Consider the following 24987-nt stretch of genomic DNA (forward strand, 5'->3'; position numbering starts at 1 on the left):
GTGGTGTTCGCATAGTGGTTCTTAATATGGCGTTTATCGCGTTTTGCGATGAAACTCTTCATATATTCCATTCTTTATTTTTAAATTTTTAACAGAAGACGAGTACTGCTGAACTCAAATTGTATGTTACTACCTGTAGCTACTTGTATCTCCGCACCAGGTACAACAAAATATTTCTTATCAGGTATGATCTGACAGGTAAACATTTAAAACATGTTTAAAGGCACTCATGTAGTTTGTCTTCATGTCAGAATTATTTATTGATGGGGTTGTTTTGTAGTTTTTTGGGGGGGTTTTCAGTTGTTGGAATATAAAGTTGGCATCTTCAGCTGCCGACACACACAAATTTACATTCCAGTTGCGTCCATTTATAGAAAATATTTATTGCGTTTTATTTTTCAGATATAAAGTTACATACACACAAAATTTATAATCCAGTTACATCAGTTAACAGAAAATATCATAAAGATACATATTGAAGAAGAAAACAACAACAGACAACACACACACACAAAAAGACAAGCCAAATATTTAAATTGGAGCACGCATACAGATCCAGCTTAGACAGTATTGGGATGGAACCTGGATCCCTGTTCACACCACACAGACATGCAGACACATGCTTTCATATACACACAGATGCCAAACTGGATCCCGTTCACACCACACAGACATGCAGACACATGCTCTCATACACACACCGACACTAAACAACCATAGTTTAAAATGTACTGAGGTGTCGATAAAGAAACATTCCTTTCCTTTCCTTTTCATATATTCACACAAATAAAGAAGGAAAAAAACTTCCTCCAACAGCATTGACTTGCCCAGTTTGATAAATTTGTCTATAAAAAACAGGAATCTTATTTGTAGTGTTGCAAACATTAAACTTGAAAAAAAAGAAAAAGAGAAGCATTTCCTAACAAATACAAGGACATGTTATTCACAGACAATGCAGCAGGTGTTGTTACATATAAACTGTTCTGACATTTGTGAAATGACATTATCCAGGAATGAATCAGGTGTCGATGCAGGTGTATACACAAGTTTGGACTAGGGGGTTCGGAGAGTGGACATCCATACATGTATGTACTGACATCCAAATAATTTTTTTTTTAATTTACAAGGCTTGAGATTGTGTTATAGAAAACCAAAAATGGTAAGGTGGGATATGAAAGTATCGTGAAGTTCAGCATCTAAATGTCACAATGCACTTCGTGATAGGCTACATGCAAAGTGTCGGTAAGGTGGTCTAAATTGATTCTTTTCGATTAGCAACAATGTTTATCAAATTATTCAAATTTTATGTATGTAAAGTTTCTTTTTGACGTCAGTATATATATAATAGGATGTTTACTTTGTTCTAGGGGGTTGGGGGATGGACATCTATATATATAATAGGATGTTTACTTTGTACTAGGGGTTGGGGGATGGACATCTATATATATATAATAGGATGTTTATTTTGTACTAGGGGTTGGGGGATGGACATCTATATATATAATAGGATGTTTACTTTGTACTAGGGGTTGGGGGATGGACATCTATATATATAATAGGATGTTTACTTTGTACTAGGGGTTGGGGGATGGACATCTATATATATATAATAGGATGTTTACTTTGTACTAGGGGTTGGAGGATGGACATCTATATATATAATAGGATGTTTATTTTGTACTAGGGGTTGGAGGATGGACATCTCTATATATATAATAGGATGTTTACTTTGTACTAGGGGTTGGGGGATGGACATCTATATATATAATAGGATGTTTACTTTGTACTAGGGGGTTGGGGGATGGACATCTATATATATAATAGGATGTTTACTTTGTACTAGGGGGTTGGGGGATGGACATCTATATATATAATAGGATGTTTACTTTGTACTAGGGGTTGGAGGATGGACATCTATATATATAATAGGATGTTTACTTTGTACTAGGGGGTTGGAGGATGGACATCTATATATATAATAGGATGTTTACTTTGTACTAGGGGGTTGGAGGATGGACATCTATATATATAATAGGATGTTTATTTTGTACTAGGGGGTTGGAGGATGGACATCTATATATATAATAGGATGTTTGTTTTGTACTAGGGGGTTGGAGGATGGACATCTATATATATAATAGGATGTTTATTTTGTACTAGGGGTTGGAGGATGGACATCTATATATATAATAGGATGTTTGTTTTTTGTACTAGGGTGTTGGGGGATGGACATCTATATATATAATAGGATGTTTATTTTGTACTAGGGGTTGGAGGATGGACATCTATATATATAATAGGATGTTTATTTTGTACTAGGGGGTTGGAGGATGGACATCTATATATATAATAGGATGTTTATTTTGTACTAGGGGTTGGAGGATGGACATCTATATATATAATAGGATGTTTATTTTGTACTAGGGGTTGGAGGATGGACATCTATATATATAATAGGATGTTTATTTTGTACTAGGGGGTTGGAGGATGGACATATATATATATAATAGGATGTTTGTTTTGTACTAGGGGTTAGGGGGGAGGATGGACATCTATATATATAATAGGATGTTTATTTTGTACTAGGGGGTTGGGGGATGGACATCTATATATATAATAGGATGTTTATTTTGTACTAGGGGGTTGGGGGATGGACATCTATATATATAATAGGATGTTTATTTTGTACTAGGGGGTTGTACTGGGGGATGGACATCTATATATATAATAGGATGTTTATTTTGTACTAGGGATGTTTACTTTGTTGGGGGATGGACATCTATATATATAATAGGATGTTTATTTTGTACTAGGGGTTGGAGGATGGACATCTATATATATATATATAATAGGATGTTTGTTTATTTTGTACTAGGGGGTTGGAGGATGGACATCTATATATATAATAGGATGTTTATTTTGTACTAGGGGTTGGAGGATGGACATCTATATATATAATAGGATGTTTATTTTGTACTAGGGGGTTGGGGGATGGACATCTATATATATAATAGGATGTTTATTTTGTACTAGGGTGTTGGAGGATGGAACATCTATATATATAATAGGATGTTTGTACTTTGTACTAGGATGTTTATTTTGTACTGTTGGGGGATGGACATCTATATATATAATAGGATGTTTATTTTGTACTAGGGGTTGGAGGATGGACATCTATATATATAATAGGATGTTTTTTTTTGTACTAGGGTGTTGGGGGATGGATCTATATATATAATAGGATGTTTGTTTTGTACTAGGGTGTTGGGGGATGGACATCTATATATATAATAGGATGTTTGTTTTGTACTAGGGGTTGGAGGATGGACATCTATATATATAATAGGATGTTTGTTTTGTACTAGGGGTTGGGGGATGGACATCTATATATATAATAGGATGTTTATTTTGTACTAGGGGGTTGGAGGATGGACATCTATATATAATAAGATGTTTATTTTGTACTAGGGGGTTGGAGGATGGACATCTATATATATAATAGGATGTTTTGTTTTGTACTAGGGGTTGGGGGATGGACATTATATATAATAGGATGTTTGTTTTGTACTAGGGGTTGGGGGATGGACATCTATATATATAATAGGATGTTTATTTTGTACTAGGGGGTTGGGGGATGGAATCTATATATATAATAGGATGTTTATTTTGTACTAGGGGTTGGGGGATGGACATCTATATATATAATAGGATGTTTATTTTGTACTAGGGGTTGGGGGATGGACATCTATATATATAATAGGATGTTTACTTTGTACTAGGGGGTTGGAGGATGGACATCTATATATATAATAGGATGTTTATTTTGTACTAGGGGTTGGGGGATGGACATCTATATATATAATAGGATGTTTGTTTTGTACTAGGGTGTTGGAGGATGGACATCTATATATATAATAGGATGTTTATTTTTTGTACTAGGGGTTGGGGGGGGATGGACATCTATATATATAATAGGATGTTTATTTTGTACTAGGGGGTTGGGGGATGGACATCTATATATATAATAGGATGTTTTACTTTTGTACTAGGGGGTTGGTGGATGAACCTATATCTAATAGGATGTTTATTTTGTACTAGGGGGTTGGAGGATGGACATCTATATATATAATAGGATGTTTATTTTGTACTAGGGGGTTGGAGGATGGACATCTATATATATAATAGGATGTTTATTTTGTACTAGGGGGTTGGGGGATGGACATCTATATATATAATAGGATGTTTGTTTTGTACTAGGGTTTATTTTGTACTGTTGGGGATGGACATCTATATATATATAATAGGATGTTTGTTTTGTACTAGGGTGTTGGGGGATGAACTTATACATAATAGGATGTTTGTTTTGTACTAGGGTGTTGGGGGATGAACTTATACATAATAGGATGTTTGTTTTGTACTAGGGTGTTGGGGGATGAACTTATACATAATAGGATGTTTGTTTTGTACTAGGGTGTTGGGGGATGGACATCTATATATATAATAGGATGTTTGTTTTGTACTAGGGTGTTGGTGGATGAACTTATATATAATAGGATGTTTGTTTTGTACTAGGGTGTTGGTGGATGAACTTATATATAATAGGATGTTTGTTTTGTACTAGGGTGTTGGTGGATGAACTTATATATAATAGGATGTTTGTTTTGTACTAGGGTGTTGGTGGATGAACTTATACATAATAGGATGTTTGTTTTGTACTAGGGTGTTGGGGGATGAACTTATACATAATAGGATGTTTGTTTTGTACTAGGGTGTTGGGGGATGAACTTATACATAATAAGATGTTTATTTTGTACTAGGGTGTTGGGGGATGAACTTATACATAATAGGATGTTTATTTTATACTAGGGTGTTGGGGATGAACTTATACATAATAAGATGTTTATTTTGTACTAGGGTGTTGGGGGATGAACTTATACATAATAAGATGTTTGTTTTGTTTAACACCTCTTAAGTACATTGGTTTATTAATTTTCAGTTATTGCATGTCATACATTTCATAATTCTGACATAATGACATTAGGACAGGTGTTAATTATTGAAAATTTTAAATATTTTCATTATAATCTTTACAGTTTAGAAGCATTTTAATGGTCCAGTCATAGCAATGTGAGTTTGTTAATTTCTTGATAAACATAAAAATAATGACATCATGGAACTTTATATTGGTTTATTGTATTATTGAGCAATTTTGTTCAAGGACCAACAAAGAAATCAAAATAAAATACGATCTTGTTTCAGTATGTTTAAAAATCAGCTATACGGATTGTCTGTATTTTCTCTTATGTTTATAACAAGTTTGAAAAAAACAAAACATGGCGATCTTTTGTTTGAATGGCTTTGCCAATTCAAACATTTTTCTTCTCTTTTTTTTTTGGTGTTTATACCCTGTTGAACGTAAAAAAACACCTAAACAATCCTTAAATGGATTTTAAATTTCTTATATTACATCTAACAATATCTGCCCATTGGGCTATTTATCGTTCCAGCCAGTGTACCACAAATGGCATATCAAAGGCCGTGGTATGTGCTATTCTGTCTGTGGGATGGTGCATATAAAAGAACCCTTGCTGCTAATAGAAAAATGTAGCAGGTTTCCTCTATAGGTTGAAATTACCATATGTTTGACATCCAATAGCCGATGATTAATAAATCAAGTCATTATAACTCACTATGGAATAACACCACTAAAGCCCATTGGACTATTGCTCATTCAAGTCAATGCACTACAACTGGTATATCAAATACTGTGGTATGAACTGTCCTGTCTGTGAGAAAATGTGTATAAAAGATCCCTTGCAATTAACAGAAACATCTCCCCCACCTGCTACCAATCTTGGTCAGGCTGCTGGTGCTCCCTTGCACCTGCCAGTGCAGGCGGTCCCTCCTCTCCCCCACCCCACCTTTCCTGTCATTGACAGAGGAACCGGCCGAGACCGGCTCTTGTGCCCATGACAGGCGTGCGCTACAACAGCTTGTTCTGAATGTGCATGTAAAACCCTATGACCTGACCTGACCTACCAGAAAAATGTTGTGGGTTTCCTCAGCATTACCAAATGTTTGACATCCAATGGCCGATGATTAATAAATCAATGTGCTCTAGTGGTGTCATTAAACAAAACATTCTTGAACTTTACAGGTTAAATATACCCTTTTCAACATACCACCATCTGCAGGAAATCCTACAATGAAAAAAAAGAAAAGAAATTAATGTTCCCTGATGTTTTTGTTTATTGACTTCCACCTTCACCTGTATCTCCAGTTATTTTAGGCTATGTTTAGTCTTGACCTTTTAGTCTTAGGGCTTAAGGCTTAACTACTATATACCATTAAGTATTTTAATGTCACAATACTAATCATTATTTATATGTCTGACTCCAACAGTTCAACAGTCTCTCTCACAAGCCTGCTGTCATTATTTAAACAATTCCCAACACACAAGATCTAACTTGTTAACCCCACTCATTTCAATAATTAAACCACATCAGCATGAATAGCATTTTACGACCTTTTCAATGAATTAACAAGTGGTTTTTAATTCATACAGAAATGTCTTGATATAATTAAACCATAGCATGCATATTTTATGACATTCTTGGTGGATTAAGAAGGGGTTCTTAACTGATACAGAAATGTCTTAATGCAGACATTTTATTCTTTGTTTCCTGCTTGAAAGTACAAAGTAATTACATTATTTTTATATTGAATGGAAGGAAATTAGTGTTTACGGTATTTAATGTTGCCTCAGCAGATTTTAAACAGTTCACCTGTTATGTTTATATTTTTGAACTTTTGAATTTTTATACTGATGTTGATTATTACTTCACTTTTTGCATTTACCTTAGTTTGCATTCATTCATTCTTTGTTTTTAAACAGTGGCTATTTGGTGTCAAATGTATATGCTTGTCTTGACAAATGGTTGAGAGAGAGAGTGAGAGAGAGAGAGAGAGAGAGAGAGAGAGAGAGAGAGAGAGAGAGAGAGAGAGAGAGAGAGAGAGAGACAGACAGACAGACAGACAGACAGACAGAGACAGAGATAATGAGAGAGACACACACACAGACACACACACAGACACACATGTTTTATTTAACGATGCACTCAACACATTTTATTTACGGTTATATGGCATCAGACATATGGTTAAGGACCACACAGATTTTGAGAGGAAACCAGCTGTCCCCACTTCATGGGCTATTCTTTCCGATTAGCAGCAAGGGATCTTTTATTTGCGCTTCCCACAAGCAGGATAGCATAAACCATGGCCTTTGTTGAACCAGTTATGGATCACTGGTCAGTGCAAGTGGTTTACACCTACCCATTGAGCCTTGCAGTGCACTCACTCAGGGTTTGGAGTCAGTATCTGGATTAAAAATCCCATGCAATGACTGGGATCTGAACTCAGTACCTACCAGCCTGTTGACCGATGGTCTAACCATGACGCCACCAAGGCCAGTAGAAAGGGAGACAGAGAGAGAGACAGAGACAGAGACAGAGAGAGAGAGAGAGAGAGAGAGAGAGAGAGAGAGAGAGAGAGAGAGAGGAGAGAGAGAGAGAGAGAGAGAGAGAGAGAGAGAGAGAGAGAGAGAGAGAGAGGAGAGATGGGGAGGGAGAGAGAAAGAGGGAGGGGGAGGGGGAGAGAGGGAGGGAGGAGAGAGAGAGATGGATGGATGACTGGATGGATGGATGGATGGATGGATGGATGGATGGATGGATGGAAGGATGGATGGATGGATGGATGGATGGATGGATGGATGGATGGATGGATGGATGGATGGATGGATCGATCGATGGAGAGAGGGGGAGAGGGAGGGAGGGAGGAAATACTTGGAGAGACGAGGACTGGAATATGGAGGTGGACAGTGAAAGAAGCTAAATGAGAAGTGTTGCAAGGTCTGGAAGAAGTTAAATGAAAATCAAAGGCTGAGAAAGGAAAGGGGGCAGTGAGGTAAAACAAAACAAAAAAAACAAAAATAATAATACTTTAAAAATATATATAGTTTTTTTATTATACTAAAAATATGGGATCATGTTTATGTTCCCTCAGCTCTATATTCCCTCATGGAATCCTAACCCTAACATAGAGCTGAGGGAACATAGAGTTGACCCATGGCCCCGTGCTGATAAACCTTAAAGTCCAGACTTTAATGTCATGGCAACACCATTCAAATAGCATAACGTTAAAGTCTGGACTTTATTAAAGTCTGGACTTTATTAAAGTCTAGACTTTAAGTTTTATAAGCATGGGCCCAGAAATAGACCCTTGATTCCATGAACTCTGTACTGGCTGGGTGGGATGTGGCTCAGTTGGTAGAGTGCTCGCCTGATGTGCTTGGGTCATAGGATCGAACCTCCTCAGTGGACCCATTCTCTGATTGTTTTTTTTTTACTGTTCAAACCAGTGCACCACAAATGGTATATCAATGGTGTGTGCTGTCTTGTCTGTAGTAAAGTGCATATAAAAGATCCTAATGGGAAAATGTATCAGGTTTCCTCTCAAGACTACAGTTAAAAATTACTAAATGTTTGACATCCAATAGCCGATGATTGATAAATCAATCTGCTCTAGTGGACACCACAAGAGTACACTGATTCGTGGGCCCATTGATGCAGTGCACCACGACTGGTATATCAAAAGCCGTGGTATGTGCTATCCTGTCTGTGGGATGGTGCATATAAAAGATCCCTTGCTACTAATCGGAAAGAGTAGCCCATGAAGTGGCGACAGTGGGCTTCCACTCTCAATATCTGTGTGGTCCTTAACCATATGTCTTGACACATATAACCATAAATAAAATGTGTTGTGTGCGTCGTTAAATAAAACATGTCTTTCTTTCTTCTTTTTTTTCCTCTCTAAGACTATTTGTCAAAATTACCAAATGTTTGACATCCAATTGCTGATGATTAAAAAAAAAAAAGTGCTCTAATGGTGTCATTAAACAACATAAACTTTTAAACTTTATTAATCATAAACAAACTTTAACTTTTTACTCCACCTGCCAGCCTTGAATTCATTGATATGTACAATGTATACATACCTCATTATTACTGAATGAATCTTGACTTGCTGCCATTTCAAAGAAGACAAATTGCTAATAGCTAAACCCATTGTTGTAATAAATCAAGGTATTAATAATAATTCAATTTATCTGATGGATCACTTTGTGCTGTACTCTTTTGCCACTTTGCTGTTTGCTCCAGACTCTCCATGGCAACCATTAACTGCTGAACATGTCATAAGTCATTCATGGACAATGGCATTAAAGATACAATCTCTGCTTCCCATAATTTAATATTCACTGGTGTAGGAAGCAGGGGGGAGGTGGGGCATGTGCCCCCCCCCCCCATTTTGTAGCAGCAGCAATGGTTTTTATATAGATATGCAATTTATACATGTATTTTTTCGGCATCTTCCTACACCCGTGATATTTTTTATATCAAAAATGCAACATCAATACACTTATATGCTTTCACCATTAAGCTGTTTGTCATTCTAGCCAGTGCATCATGACTGGTATATCAAAGGTTGTGGTATGTGCTATCCTGTTATCTAACAGATTCCTTGCTACTAATAAACAAAAAACGTAGCAGGTTTCCTCTCTGAGACTATGTGCTAAAGTTGCCAACTGTTTGATATCCAATAGCAAATTATTTAATAAATCAATGTGCTCTAGTGGTGTTGTTAAACAAAACAAACTTATATGTTTTCTGTTTTGAAATATGATTTCTATCAAGTATTTGTGTACCAAAAAAAGATCTGTAAAGAGAATGGAAGATAAAAACGTTATTAATGTTTTCAATGTGAGAGAATTCCAGCATACATGTTGACTTTTGCCTTAAAGGGACATTCCTGAGTTTGCTGCAATTTTTAGGAGGTGATCGACTAACAGAGACTTTTTAACAATTGTAATTACATATCAAATACATTTTTCTGCATAAAATATTAGTGTCTGTATACTAAACGTGTTTCTGATCATTCTAATATTTGTACTAGGTTAAATTTCATTTTATTTGCTAAAAAAAAAAAATTGTGCACGTACGAAATTATTTGAAGACAAAATCCAGTTTGGGCTTCTTACAAATATTAAGACGAAAAGAAACACATTGAACATACAGACACTGATATTCTAAACAAGAAAATATATTTATCATGTAAGTTTAATCGTAGAAATATTTTATTAGTCGGAAACATCTTACAATGCAGAAAACTCAGGACTGTCTCTTTAAGTATGAAATTCATTTGCTCAAATTATCACCAAAAGTTTTAGCTGACTCTCATTTAGCTAAATACCTGGCCCTGTTCCACGAAGCAATCTTAGCACTAAGATCACCTTAGTGCATAAGGTAGCTATGCACTTAAGGTGATCTTAGGGCTAAGATTGCTTTGTGGAACGGGGCCCTGTACCTTTTTTTTTAGGTATTGCTTTTCTGACAGCAGTGGTGGTGAAAGGGAGGAAATGTTTTATTTTATGACGCACTCAACACATTTTATTTACGGTTATATGGCATCAGGCATATAGTTAAGGACCACACAGATATAGAAATGAAACCTGCTGTCACCACTTCATGGGCTACTCTTTTTGATCAGCAACAAGGGATCTTTTATATGCACCATCCTACAGACAGGATAGTACATACCACAGCCTTTGTTAAACCAGTTGTGAAGCACTGGCTGGAACGAGAAATAGCCCAATGAGACCACTGATGGGGATCGATCCTAAACCGATTAGTGGTGGCGGCAACGGTATCAACTTTTATGTTAAAGTTTCCCATTTAGAACAGTTTCTCACAAACTATAAGTCCTAGGTCAATAAAACTTGGTTTATAGTTGCACATATGGATGTTCATCACAGTGAACCAAAAATGTTTATGGTAGATAAGACATTTAATTCCACAGAAATTTAGTTTTTATTATTATACATAATTTATGAAAATCCATTAAAAAGGCAACATCTTGATGTTTATTATGTCTGTTGTTTATATGAATAATAATGCTAATAAAGTTTTCAGGTTTTGTTGTCCCAGACATTTTCATGAATGATGAGCAAACAAATTGGTACTGCATTATCTCCATGTCAAAGAAAATTACTTTCTTTTTTTTCTAGCTGGGCTATTTCAATTCATTTTAACTTGATTTCCGTGCTAAAAAACAATTCACACACAAGATCCCGAGTACACACCTCAACTGTCTGGATTTACTGTCAAGTACTCACTTGGTTGGTCTGAGGGTCGATCAATATCGGTGGACCCATTGGGCTATTTCTCGTTCCAGCCAGAGCACCACGACTGGAATATCAAAGGCTGTGGTATGTGTTATCCTCTCTGTAGAATTGTGCATATAAAAAAAATCCCATGCTACTAATAAAAAAATGTAGCAGGTTTCTTCTCTATGACTATATGTCAGAATTACCAAATGTTTGACATCCAATAGCTGATGATTAATAAATCAGTGTGCTCTAGTGGTGTTGTTAAACAAAACAAAACTTTAAAACTATCAAGGACAAGGATTACTGGTTAGTTGTTAGTGGGTTAGTAATAGAGAAAGTGGCCGTACGCCTCCCAGTTGAGCTGTTAAACCAAAAATGGATGGGAGCCAGTACCGGGATGTGAACCTACTATCTACCTAAAGGTGGTGCAGTGGTTAAGCCATCGGACTACAGGCTGGTAGGTACTGGGTTCGCAGCCTGGTACCGGTTCCCACCCAGAGCGAGTTTTAATGACTCAATAGGTAGGTGTAAGACCACTACACCTTCTTTCTCACTAACCACTAACAACTAACACACTGTCCTGGGCAGACAGCCCAGATAGCTGAAGTGTGTGCCCAGGACAGCGTGCTTGAACGTAAATTGGATATAAGCACGAAAATAAGTGGGTGAAAAATAATAATAATAATAATAATAACGGTAATAATAATAATAATAATAATAATAATAATAATAATAATAATAATAATTATTATTATTATTATTATTATAATAATATGCATTGAATCTACATGTATGTTGTATATATATATAATAAAGGGGGAGTGAGAGGGCTTATGTTGTTTTTGTCACAAACTTCAAATATTTGGATCAGACTGGCAGATTCCCAGTATGATGAACACACAGCTAATGTTAACACTGACGACAAGACTAAACAACTGTTCAGTTTACATTTACATTTCTCATCTCATCTCAAAGTACACTAGCACTCCGTACTGTCACTGCAAAGAAACAAAAAGAGGAGTACAGAATTTAGCTTAGTGTCAGCCCCACCTAGCCTAAAATAAACTGGGTTACAATAAATAATATATATATATATATATATATATATATATATAATAAATAAAAATTTTTTTTTTTTAAATCAGAGCACATTAATGAAATGTCTTCTCCAAATAGATATTTATTTCATTTAATTTTAACTTATTTTTGTACTTATATCCAATTAAGGTTCAAGCACACTCTCCTGCTATCTGGGCTGTCTGTCCAGGACAGTGTGTTAGTTGTTAGTGGTTAGTGAGAAAGAAGCGGGTGTAGTGGTCTTACACCTACCCATTAAGTCATTAAAACTCGCTATGGGTGGGAGCCGGTACCAAGCTACGAACCCAGTACCTACCAGTCTTATGTCCGATGGCTTGTTAAAAATGTCTCAACTGATAGGACACATTTTTATATTTTTCCTGGAATGCAACAGTTTTCCAACTCCTCCTCCACCCAAATTAGATATGACCTCAAGTACAGGAGCACTCACCTGTTGCGTGATTGTCTGCAAGTTCAGTCACCCCTTGTGGACCGGAGTCTATTTCTCAATCCAACAAGTGTTCCACAAGTAGTATACCAACGGTGGTGGTATGTGCTGTTCTGTTTTGTTTTGTGGAAATGTGTTTAGGATGTGTATGGGGAACAGAGTGTGAGATGCAGTGGACACGACACGACAATACTTTGGTGGACACAACCAATAATTTTCCATTTTATTTATTTATATCAAAGGTGATGGTATGTGCTGTCTTGTTTGTGGCAATATATATATGGGGAGCAGATTTAGTGGGTAGTACAGGCACAAATCCAAAGCAGTGCTCAATAAATGTTACATCAAAACCACTGATATGTGCTGTCCTGTATATAGTAGAAGCAAAACTTAATTAAATGATAAAATACTCATCTTAAGTGCAGTGGGTCATGGAATAGACCCCCCCCCCCCCCCCCAATAGTGGACATCATCTCATTCATTGTCTATTTCAACCAGTGCTCCACAACTACTATATCAAAGGTTGTGGTATATGCTACCTTGTTTGTTTGGGAGCAGGGTGTAACCCTGTATTGCAGCAATTGCACTTCAGATGCAATGGGTCATCGGTCATTGGTGGGAACCGTTGGATTAAAGCTGCATATACTTCAGTAGTAGAGCAATTGTCCTTCTACTGTTTTTCTTGTTCCAACCAGTGCCAAAAAAGGGTCATGGTGTGTGTGTGTGTGTGTGTGTGTGTGTGTGTATGTTGGGATGGGGGAGACCATGGACCATGATATATGGGCAGAATGTTAAACATTTAACAGGCAATGTGCTGGGGTGTCACTATCCAGATATTTCTTCTTTTCTCCCCCAACCCTACATTTGAGCTCATTAGGTATAATTCCCTTTCACTATTGAATAAATTTTTTCGTGATAATAGAATTCTTAGTACCAAGAAATGCTGATGAATTATTAATATTAAATAGCCCAGTTTCCTCTATGACTGTATGTCTAAATTACCAAAGATATAAAAGCACCAGATTACAGTTAGTTTGCATTAGGTTCTCATTCCATGCATAATGGGCGGGATGTAGCCAAGTGGTAAAACGTTCGCTTGATGCGTGGTCGGTCTAGGATCGAACCCCATCGGTGGGCTCATAGGGCTATTTCTCGCTCCAGCCAGTGCATCACGACTTGTATAACAAAGGCCATGGTATGTGTTATCCTGTCTGTGGGATGGTGCATATAAAAGATCCCTATCTGCTAATCGAAAAGAGTAGCCCATGAAGTGGCGACAGCGGGTTTCCTCTCTCAATATCTGTGTGGTCTTTAACCATATGTCCAACGCCATATAACCGTAAATAAAATGTGTTGAGTGAGTCGTTAAATAAAACATTTCCTTCCTTCCTTTTCATTCCATGCAATACCATAGCTGGCTCCAGCCCAGAGTGAGTTGTAATGACTTGACGGGGATATGCCATGGCCATATCAGATCCAATGACATAGTGGTTAAATTAACAAGTGCTATCCTGTCTGTGGGATGGCACATATAAAAGATATCTTGTTACTAATGGAAAAATGTAGCAGATTTCCTCTCTAAGACATCCAATAGCTGATGATTAACAAATTAATGTGCTCTAGTGGTGTTGTTAAATATAATAAACTTAAACTTTTAAGTTAACAAGTAAGAGATCATATCACCCCATAATAACCACTATTTTAGTTTAGTTGTTAAGAAATAGATTTTCATTTTAAAAATTAATATGAAATAAAGAAATACCTTTCCAAAATAGATGTATATAATGTACGAAAATAGAAACTTCACATTCTTGAGTGGTTAAAAGGTTAACTTTTTAATAAATGTATAAACTCTGATCTGTACAGTTTCAATCTATTTTACTGTATACATTGTATAGCCAATAACGAGTAAAATGTGGTTTTCTTACTTTTGCTTTCATGATAGATAGATAGATAACTACATTTAGTTTAATGTGCCCATATACCACTAGGGTTTCGAACATGCCCATCCCGAGTCCTGCCTCCGATAAGATCATGAAAGCACCGCAAAGCATCTTACAAAATAGCTATGCTAAATGTTTCAAACTTTATTAAAAAACGATGATACCTTATTCTCAATGTCATTTTAATGTTTTTAATATGTACACCATAGACAAATCAAAGAAATTATGTCACTATTCAATAAAAAATCATACAAATTACGTCACTATTCAAGTGAGTTAACTCTTGGTTCTTTTTTCTTTTAGCCAAAAAGCAATTTTAATGCAGGATTTTCAATATTTTTTATAATACTAAAATAGCCTTTATTGGAAATGAAAATATGCATAATGTTATCTACTGATATTTGACGATAACTTGGCAAAAATAATTTTATGTCTGCTTTTAATTTACTTTATTATAAAGTTTACATTTAAATTAACTTAACAAGTAAGTAATCACATCAAGCCATAATTACCTCTATATCAGTCAAATTGTTAACAAATAAGTTTTCAGTTTAAAAATTAAAATAAAATACAAAAATACCTTTCCAAAATACTGTCATGACAATGTTTAAACTAAACATACACTCTTTTTTTAATCAGAATGAACCAGTGTGTTGCACATTTGTACTATTTTAGTCAAAAGTAGTCTCACATGAATACACTGTTTTGCATACAACCATTATCACCTTGGAAAAACACACTAAACAATAATTTTACATCTAAAGTTGAACTGGCAAACTTTCTAATCTTCAACATAAGAATGCTATTGGTATGTTACATGGTGCACCATCCATAATGGTTGTTGTAGGTATAATGGGATGCAACTGATGGACAGTTTATGACCATAGAACACATACATGTATGTAGCAAACTGGTGCAAGATCTGATCATCCTTAGCCAGGTAGACAACATGTGATGGATATATATCAAGACCATCAAATCTGCTTACATCTTTTAAAAGTTAAAGTTTGTTTTGTTTAATGACACTACTGGATCACATTGATTTATAAATAATTGGTTATTGGATGTCAAATATTTGGTCATTTTAACATATAGTCATATAGAGGAAACCTACTGCATTTTTTCCATTAATAGCAAGGGGTCTTTTATATGCACCATTCCACAGAGAGAATAGAACATACCACAGCCTTTGATATACTAGTCGTGGTGCAATGGCTGAAGTGAGAAATAGCCCAATGAGCCTACTCATGGGGATCGATCCCAAACTGACTATGCATCAGGCGAGTACTTTACCACTAGGCTACATTCAACCCACTACTTACATCATTTGTATGATTGTTTCATGACAGTAATTTCAAGTAGGGAATTAACTTTTTAGAGTCAGATATCTGCCCAAATCACTAGAAATGACCTGCATGCTGCTTTTATCTTCAGGCGAAGCAGACATTTTCAAGACCAATTTTGATGTCTTTATACCTTCAGCAATGTCTCATGTGGACACAGAGGCACCTGCAATAGACAATAGAGGAACTGGAATCATGCCAACTTTTGTTGCAGTATATGCCCAACATGTTATTAACTCAAAATATTTCCATATTAATTTTTTTCTATTTTGTTTTTATACATTATAGACCTAATTATTCACATGTAAAATGTTGACTTTGATTCCTGAAGTATAATTTTTGTTTCTATGATGATTACAAGTAGGTTAACCAAGTCTTTTAAACAAAATTGGACAGTAGGGGCACAGGTAACATCCTTCCAACCCCAGAAGGGGTAAGGAGCAAACAATAATGAGTGCTATTACCCAGCCCACCAACAGTGATTATTTATTGTGGGTCCCACAAAAGGAACGGGCCTGCCACATTTGCACCAATCTAACAATGCCTAGGCTATGGCAGGAACTGCCCCCCAGGAGAACCCTATAATATTATATATTTATTTTAGATTGATATACAAAAGTGACCAACAACCTGTCTATTGTATTTTTATATTCTTTAGGTGGATTTAATAAATTATAAGCATTAAACTCTAATTTAATTTTAATAAAATAATTAACCAGTTTCAGTCTAATTTTGTCATGTTTAGTACATTTTATAAAAAAATGATTAACATCTTCGATTGTATGACATACTAAACAGTTGGGTGACTTAACTTTTTTAATTTTAAATCTAACATCATTTAAAGCCGAAGAGACACCCATTCTAAGTCTTGCAATAATTCTAGTTACCTTAACATTAAAAGAAACTGGCCCAGGAGTGGTCGCTTTTGGTTTAATGCAGGCATGCCACACCCTGGCTCTGTGGTTCCATTTGGTTTGCCACAAAGCCACCAGGTGTGGCTCAGCTATGGAATTTATTTCGTTAACATTATGTTCTATTGGAACGCCGATTGCTGGCTCCAGCAAACTCTTTTTAGCGTTGGCATCGGCTGCTTCATTACCAGATATTCCAATATGAGCCGGAACCCATTCATTAACGACTTGGATACCCAGAGCAGAAATATTAAAATATATTTTATAAATTTTATTTATAATTTCCGATCTGATACTATGGGCTCCATTGATTGCTTGTAGGGCACTAAGACTGTCAGAGAAGATGACATATCTATTGGGGCTATTATTAACATGATATCTTTCAATCCATTTCAGGGAATACAGTATGGCCATTAATTCTGATGTATAAACTGAAATGTTATCCGATAGTCTAGCCCTAATGGCTATCGGTTTCCTTAAATATTTAAAATTATTAATAACAAAGGCCATTCCTGTTTTACCAGTGGTTGGGTCTTTCGACCCATCTGTATAGACCTGAGTCACATCCAGGTAGATTTCTCCAACCACTGCTTGAAATATAATATTTTTAAAATTAGGATTATTAGTTTTAATAATTTCTTTCCTGATATGGTAATGCACTTTTGGGACATTGGTCACCCACGGCAGATCCACCGATGTCTCTATTCTGCTTAGCAGAAGGCCAACAATCACAAAGTCATTTGCAAACTTATTTAAATATGAAACAATAGATATGTCCCTATCTCTGTTTATATTTACTTTAACAGGTTTAAGGTTGTTAACTGGAGAATCAGGCACAAGGTTACGGATTTTATTAATATATTTCAACCCCTGCCTGATCCTCCTAAGGGCCAATGGCATTACCCCCAGCTCTACCAAGACACTATCATACGGTGTGCAGATAGTTCCCCCAACTATTACCTTGAGAGCCCTACCATACACACTATCCAGTTTTCTCAGCTGAGTCTGGGAAGCACATCCAAAGGCCTGGGCTCCATACTGCAATCTGGACACTATACATGCCTCAAAGATCATGAGCAGCGTTTTTCTATCAGCACCCCAGGGTGTGCCTGATAATGCCCTAAGTAAATTTATATATATAGTGCAGTTACCAGTCACCTCCGTTATGTGTTCTTCAAAACTAAGATTATGGTCAAAGATTACTCCGAGAAATTTGACCGATTGCACGTGGTTAATAATAACCTCATTTATTTTAAGTTTTAGATCACAAACAGATTTTGTTGGGGGGGGGGGGGGGGGGAAATAACTCAACATTTTTAGTTAATTTCTTAATTTCTTCTTCTTTTTAATCATTATTATTATATTTATTTATTATTATACTGTATTTTGTTTATTATTATTATTATTATTATATATATATATATATACATGTATATATATATTTTTTTTTTTTTTTTTTTTTTTGCATATTACAGGGCAATTGCAGTTCAAAAGCAAAAAAAGGCAGTGGCATAGTTCTTTAGATACTAAAACATTTTTTAATTGCATAGTAAATGACAGTTTGCTATCTTTAACAGCCAACATGGATGGAATTGCACAGTCATAGGTAGGTGAACTTTGTAGACACCTGACTTAGTTTTGGCAATCAGTACACTTGCATATCATAAGCCAAGCCAACTAGACAAAGTGTTGAGGTCAAAACGTTCTGATACTGTTTTCCTTCTTTTATCATCAGGTTATTAGAGTGCTCTCATCTGAAGAAAGAAAGAAATGTTTTATTTAACAACGCACTCAACACATTTTATTTAAGGTTATATGGCGTCGGATATATGATTAAGCTCATCTGAAGAATGACGAGTTGCAGGTTCGATCATCCCTCAGGGGATTCAGGTTAAACTCTCTCTCCCCATCCCAGCCAGTATCACTTGACTGATACATCAAAAGGCAAACATATTATCCTCTCTATGGGAAAAATACATACAAAAGATCCATTGCCATTTTGTTTTTGTAGGAAGGAAGGAAGGAAATGGTTTATTTAATGATGCACTCAACACATTTTATTAATGGTTATGTGGCGTCGGACATATGGTTAAGGACCACACAGATATTGAAGGAGGAAACCCGCTGTCACCACTTCATGGGCTACTCTTTTCGATTAGCAGCAAGGGATCTCTTATATGCACCATCCCATAGACATGATAGCACATACCACAGCCTTTGATGTACCAGTCATGATGCATTGACTGGAGTGAAAAATAACCCAATGGGCCCACTGACGGGGATCGATCCCAAACCGACCACGCATCAAGCTAGCGCTTTACCACCAGGCTACATCTTGCCCCACTTTTTTGGTAGGAGTAAATTATGTGGTGAAAGCAGGTTTCTTCTTTCTCTCAAAAAGTTTGTAATCAGAAAGTGTGTAAACACTAGGGCCTCCACGAGTCCATTGGACTCATGTATTCAAGGGTCAAACTTGACCCGGACCCGAGTACCTGACACTAGATGTTGATGAGACTAAGGAATAAAGTAAAACAGCATTATGCATCTTAATTCCAGCACTGAACATGGCTGCCAAATCATGCCATTGTATTGCGTTCCACACGTTCTAATAGCCCTATAATGTAACTGGCGGCAAGCATATGGCAAAATGATGTACAAAATAATTAAATGACCATCCTTTTCCTTGCACGGATACTCGAGTCCTGTGAATTGATTAGAGTCTTGCTAGACTCAGCCCGTGCCCGAGTACTCGTGGAAATGCTAATAAACACCCCCATTGATTCCCACCCATTGTGCCTTTAATAGACAATTAAATATGAGACAGGTCACCATAACCTAATTTACATTATTTCCCCAGTGTGGCAGAGTAGAGATTTCACTAATTAACTGTGACATTTCATACCATATATAAATGAATGCTGTATATCACTGTGTGTGTATGACTGCTCCCGCCCCGGAGGTGGTCACTGGTGAAGTCAGAGGCTAGATCCGGGGCAGGCGTGCCTGAACCCTTGTGGATAGGGGCACGTTAATAGAGTTGCCCGTTGCCGTTGTATGACTGCAAGTATTCCCTTTTGTTGAAAATTTGACTGAACAAATAACTTGTTACTCCTCCGTGGTAACCATACACTGGGAGGACCAATGGGGAGTCATTTCTGGGTTTGCCTAACAAAGGCTAATCTGCAAGAAAATTAATTTTATTGATGTTATTGACTTCTCCCCTGAGGTGTTTGGCCTGAGGTGGAATGCTGCCAAAAAATACTAAATTGAAAACTGGATGTGATAGCTTGTAGCACTGGCACTTGCAGGAAGAGGCTAGAAGGAAAATGCCACTCCTCTTATTTCCCAACAAAAATGATGTTAAAAAAAGAATAACTTGATGACCTGTTGGAAGAGCTAAAAGTGATATGTTCCTCCACCTGCACTTCCATTCCACAGGGGGCGGGATGTAGTCCCGTGGTAAAGCGTTCGCTCGATGCGCGATCGGTCAGGGATCGATCCTTGTCAGTGGGCCCATTTGGCTATTTCTCGTTACAGCCAGTGCCAGTGCACCACGACTGGTATATCAAAGGCTGTAGTATGTGCTATCCTGTCTGTGTGATGGTGCATATAAAAGAACCCTTGCTGCTAATCGAAAAGAGTAGTCCATGAAGTGGTGACAGCGGTTTTCTTCTCTCAATATCTGTGTGGTCCTTAACCATATGTCTGGTGCCATATAACCGTAAATAAAATGTGTTGAGTGCGTCGTTAAATAAAACATTTCTTTCTTTCTTTTCTTGTATCTGAGTCAATTAGGCTAGATTAAAGAAAGAAGCTTCATAATGTGTGTCGATAGTCTCGAGGACTGCAAGACTGGCAGAATTTCTCCGTGGCATCGGGTGGAACATTGGCTTAAACCACCAACATTGAAAACAAAGAACATTGACAAAAACTCTCAGTGACAAAGTGTGTTTCATCTGTTTTTCATTGCCTAATATATTTTTTAATTAAAAGTTGTGACAATTTTTTCTGTGACTTTTTTCTATGACTTTTTTTTACGTATGACTTTTTTCCTAGGTTCTTACAGGCAAGTGTTTTTTTCTATGAGTTTTTTTCCTAGATTCTTACAGGCAAGTGGTTTTTAGTTAAAAGTCCATGGACCATCATAGGTTCATAGCTGATGGTTGATTCAAATCAAGTTTATCTTGACATGGTTTAACCCTATCATATTTGAACCACCAATCGAGCCTAAAAACCAGTCTTAGGCTATCTTATGCCAGTCCTTACTGCATGTTCAAGGTATTAAAGATTGTTTTTGTATAAACGACACCACTAGAACACACTGATTTATTAAACATCAGCTATTTGATGTCAGATATGTGTTAATTCTGACATATAGTGTTAGAGAGGAAGCCTGCTACATTTTTCCATTAGTAGCAAGGGATCTTTTATATGCACTATCCCACAGACAGGACAGTGCATACAGCAGCCTTTGATATACCAGTTGTTGTGCACTGGCTGAAATATTAAATAGCCAATGGGCCCACCAATGGGGATCGATCCTAGACCGACAACGCATCAAGAGAGTGCTTGTTCAAGGTATTAAGTAGCATCCTTAATGGTTATGGTTATGGTTGTCAAACTGACAAATATGATTTAAAAATGATTTTGGCAAATATCACTGATAATACATTTACCAAAAAATGCTGATTTAATAAATAGCATTTTAAATGTACATATCTTTCTCAGTCTGTGTCTGTCTCTCTCTCCCTCTGTGAGTCTCTCTCTTTGCATCTCTCTGCCTGTGTCTCTCTATTTGTCTGTCTGTCTGTCTGTCTGTCTGTCTTTCTCTCTCCCTCTCCCTCTTAATTTGTCTAATCAGTTTGAAACATGAAAGTTGCCAAATTGCTAACAACATTATTTCCCCAGCTTTTCCCCTGCTGGTGTGAACACTGTATCACTCAGAGGTGTACACATATGTTCCAAACAAATTATAACAGGGTTTTTTTTTTACACATACAAACGAGGGTTAAGTTAATTTACTTCTGATGAAAAGTATTCAGTAATTGGCCTCCACCACACACGTGCTCCAGAAGATTACATACGACTGAATAGAAAATCTATTTAGCTTTACGAAGGGGAATATAATTTCATTACATGTACCAGATGCAGCTTGTTCTGCTTGTTAACAAGCAAGGACAGAAGTTTATGTACAAACTTTAGTACATCCCCTGGAGCACAGATTGGAAATACAGTTTGCACTGTAATACTCTCTATATTTTGCTTACAGATTTTGAGTGTGGCCCAGAAGCCAATTTTGGGATAAAAATCAATACATTTATGAAAATAAATGCTAGAAGCATGTATTATACCACATTTTTGATTGTACATCAAATAAAAACAAAGTTTAAAAATATACAAAAAATTATGATTCTGAGTCACCATTCTCATTTTTGATGTGTGAATGACCAAAGATTGTTGATCAAGTATTGATCCACACTAAATAAAACATTTCTTTCTTTTACGTAATCTTATTTGAATACACTAGGCTAGAGATAAAAAAAAGAAAAAAAGACACAAAAACCCCCCATAGTAATTGTTATAACATGGACATTTATTATTTTAGAAACTTTGTTGAGAATTAATTTTGAAACATACTTGTATACTGATTATGCATCAAACAAAATCAAAAGTCATTGAAATTTAGGTGTCTGGAACACATCTTCTTTATTTAAACATACCAAACCTTAAAATACAAAAAAAAAAGTAAAAAAAGAAAAAAAAAGAAAGAAAGAACAAACAACTCCCACCCACCCCACACACACCCATCCCCACCAAAAACAAATCCCAAACCAAACCAAACCACAAAAACAAAAGCAAAACAAAAAACACAACACAACACAGGGTGGGACATAAGCCCAGTGGTAAACCGCTCGCTTGATGCACGATCGGTTTAGGATTGATCCCCATCGGTGGTCCCATTGGGCTATTTCTCATTCCAGCCAGTGCACCATGACTGGTATATCAAAGGCCGTGGTATGTACTATCCTGTCTGTGGGATGGTGCATATAAAAGATCCCTTGCTGCTAATTGAAAAAGAGTAGCCCATGAAGTGGTGACAGCGGGTTTCCTCTCTCTATATCTGTATGATCCTTTAACCATATGTCTGACCCCATATAACTGTAAATAAAATGTGTTGAGAGTGTTGTTAAATAACACATTTTCATTTCCATTACAGCACAGCACAGCACAGCACAGCACAGCACAGCACAGCACAGCACAGCACAGCACAGCACAGCACAGCACAGCACAGCACAGCACAGCACAGCACAGCACAGCACAGCACAGCACAGCACAGCACAGCACAGAAGAAAAAAACACCCCAGAGAAAAACCCACACAACAACCAGGTTTGGATGTACATGTATACTGTTTCCGAGACAGTGAATCCACCGACGACATTTAGTGTCATAAGACTTTTTCTATCACAAAATCCTAAAAAAGACAAAAAAGCAATCCACTTAAGGTTCATTATATATGCATTATTCAGCCTCACTTATCCATTGTCTGAAAGACAAATAAGCTTATGGGGCAGACAAGGATTGTTTATTTGAACTTCTGAAACAAAGAAGCGTTTGTTGCTCCTAGGAGACAATGGTAAGTAGCTAACCTGACTGCACTGTTAATCCTGTTATCTTTTGTTTCATAATGCAAACCAAGTCTTTAAAGAACATGTTCATCTGTTCATTCTGTACTTTCATTTTTCCAGTTATGCAGCCTATCCAACAAGACGTTGTCGAGTGCGCTGTGCAATTACCCCCCCCCCCACCTGGGGGGATTAATTGCCACATATGGAAGCTTACTAGAGTATCGAGTCTCGTACACCGGGTCACGGGCAACCGTGACCTTGGTGTACGGTGATAGAGTTCTGAAGAAAGGAAGGTGGAGGAAGAGGAGACGTGCGCCAGCGGCGGCGCAGGGGGAGTCAAAACCGACTCCGTCTGCTGGACCGCCCAACGCCGACCCCCCGAAGAAGAAGATGAAGAAGGAAGTGGCTCCGGCTCCATCCATCGCAGTCTCTTCGACGGAGAATGATGATCTGAACGAGTTTGACACAGCGATCTGTGTTACACCCTACAACAGACCCGATCCACCGGCCTTTACTTCTGGACCTCCGGATGTGTCACCAATCCAACCGACGGCGCCCGTAGAGGTCCCGGCCCGGAAAACGGCAGTGGTGAAGAGGAAGGCGACCACTCCCCCGAGTGCCACCCCAACCAGGCCATGTTGCCCCACTCAGCCGCCGAAGCCAGAGCAACCAACCAGACAATGGACATTGAAGGCCAGCAAATTACATCCGCGATTTCACCAAATCATCAAATCCAACCTGGAGAACGTTCGTCAACTCATCAGTGAGCCCAAACACAAAGCTTACCACCCTCTGCCAACCAATCCCGATGAAGGGGACTTCGCCGTCCATCGAGTCCAAGTTGATGTGGATATCAACGCAGTTTGCGTCACCATCAGGCGGAGGGGGAGATACAATCAAGCGCTACTACTCAAGGAGATGGACAACCCCACCCTACACCGCGTTCTCAAAACCATAGCGGGGGATGACTACCGTTTCATCACCAAGAGTTTAGCAGCCTCCCCCTACCGGTCTGATCTTCCACATCTGGACACCACCGACTTCATCGGATCGCCATAGATGCCAACCTTTGCTAGGACAGGTATCAACCTCCTTTATTAGGCTAGTTGGACTTTAAATATTTCGATGGTTGTTCAAAATTCTTAAGTTTATTTTTTTATAAATAGTCCGACGCACTTTACTTTGGCGCCCGTTCAGTTGCTCACAATCACCTTAAAAACCTTTCGACCGAGCAGTCTCAACTAATTTTGGCTTTAATTTTAGTGTCCAGACATGCTTTTGGATGCAGTTATTCTCGGTAGTCGTAGTTTGTCAAGTTTTCACCAAGGAATCGAAATTCAGCCAATCACAGCTTGGCCCCACTTGGTGCTACGATTTGGTCCGCGCTTTCGCTGGATTCAAACTGCAGACTTAG

General features: G+C 37.4%; 1 protein-coding gene across 1 annotated transcript; it reads left to right on the forward strand.

Annotated features, from left to right (window-relative positions):
• The first annotated feature begins 1013 nt into the window (after positions 1 to 1013).
• On the forward strand, positions 1014 to 24987 carry LOC121384470. The gene is made up of 2 exons (XM_041514876.1): positions 1014 to 1085; positions 23694 to 24987. Exons 1-2 carry the CDS (start codon positions 1014 to 1016, stop codon positions 24630 to 24632), a joined length of 1011 nt encoding a protein of 336 aa, XP_041370810.1. The 3' UTR covers positions 24633 to 24987.

The sequence above is a fragment of the Gigantopelta aegis genome, chromosome 10 (assembly GCF_016097555.1).
Source record: "Gigantopelta aegis isolate Gae_Host chromosome 10, Gae_host_genome, whole genome shotgun sequence".
Taxonomy (NCBI): domain Eukaryota; kingdom Metazoa; phylum Mollusca; class Gastropoda; order Neomphalida; family Peltospiridae; genus Gigantopelta; species Gigantopelta aegis.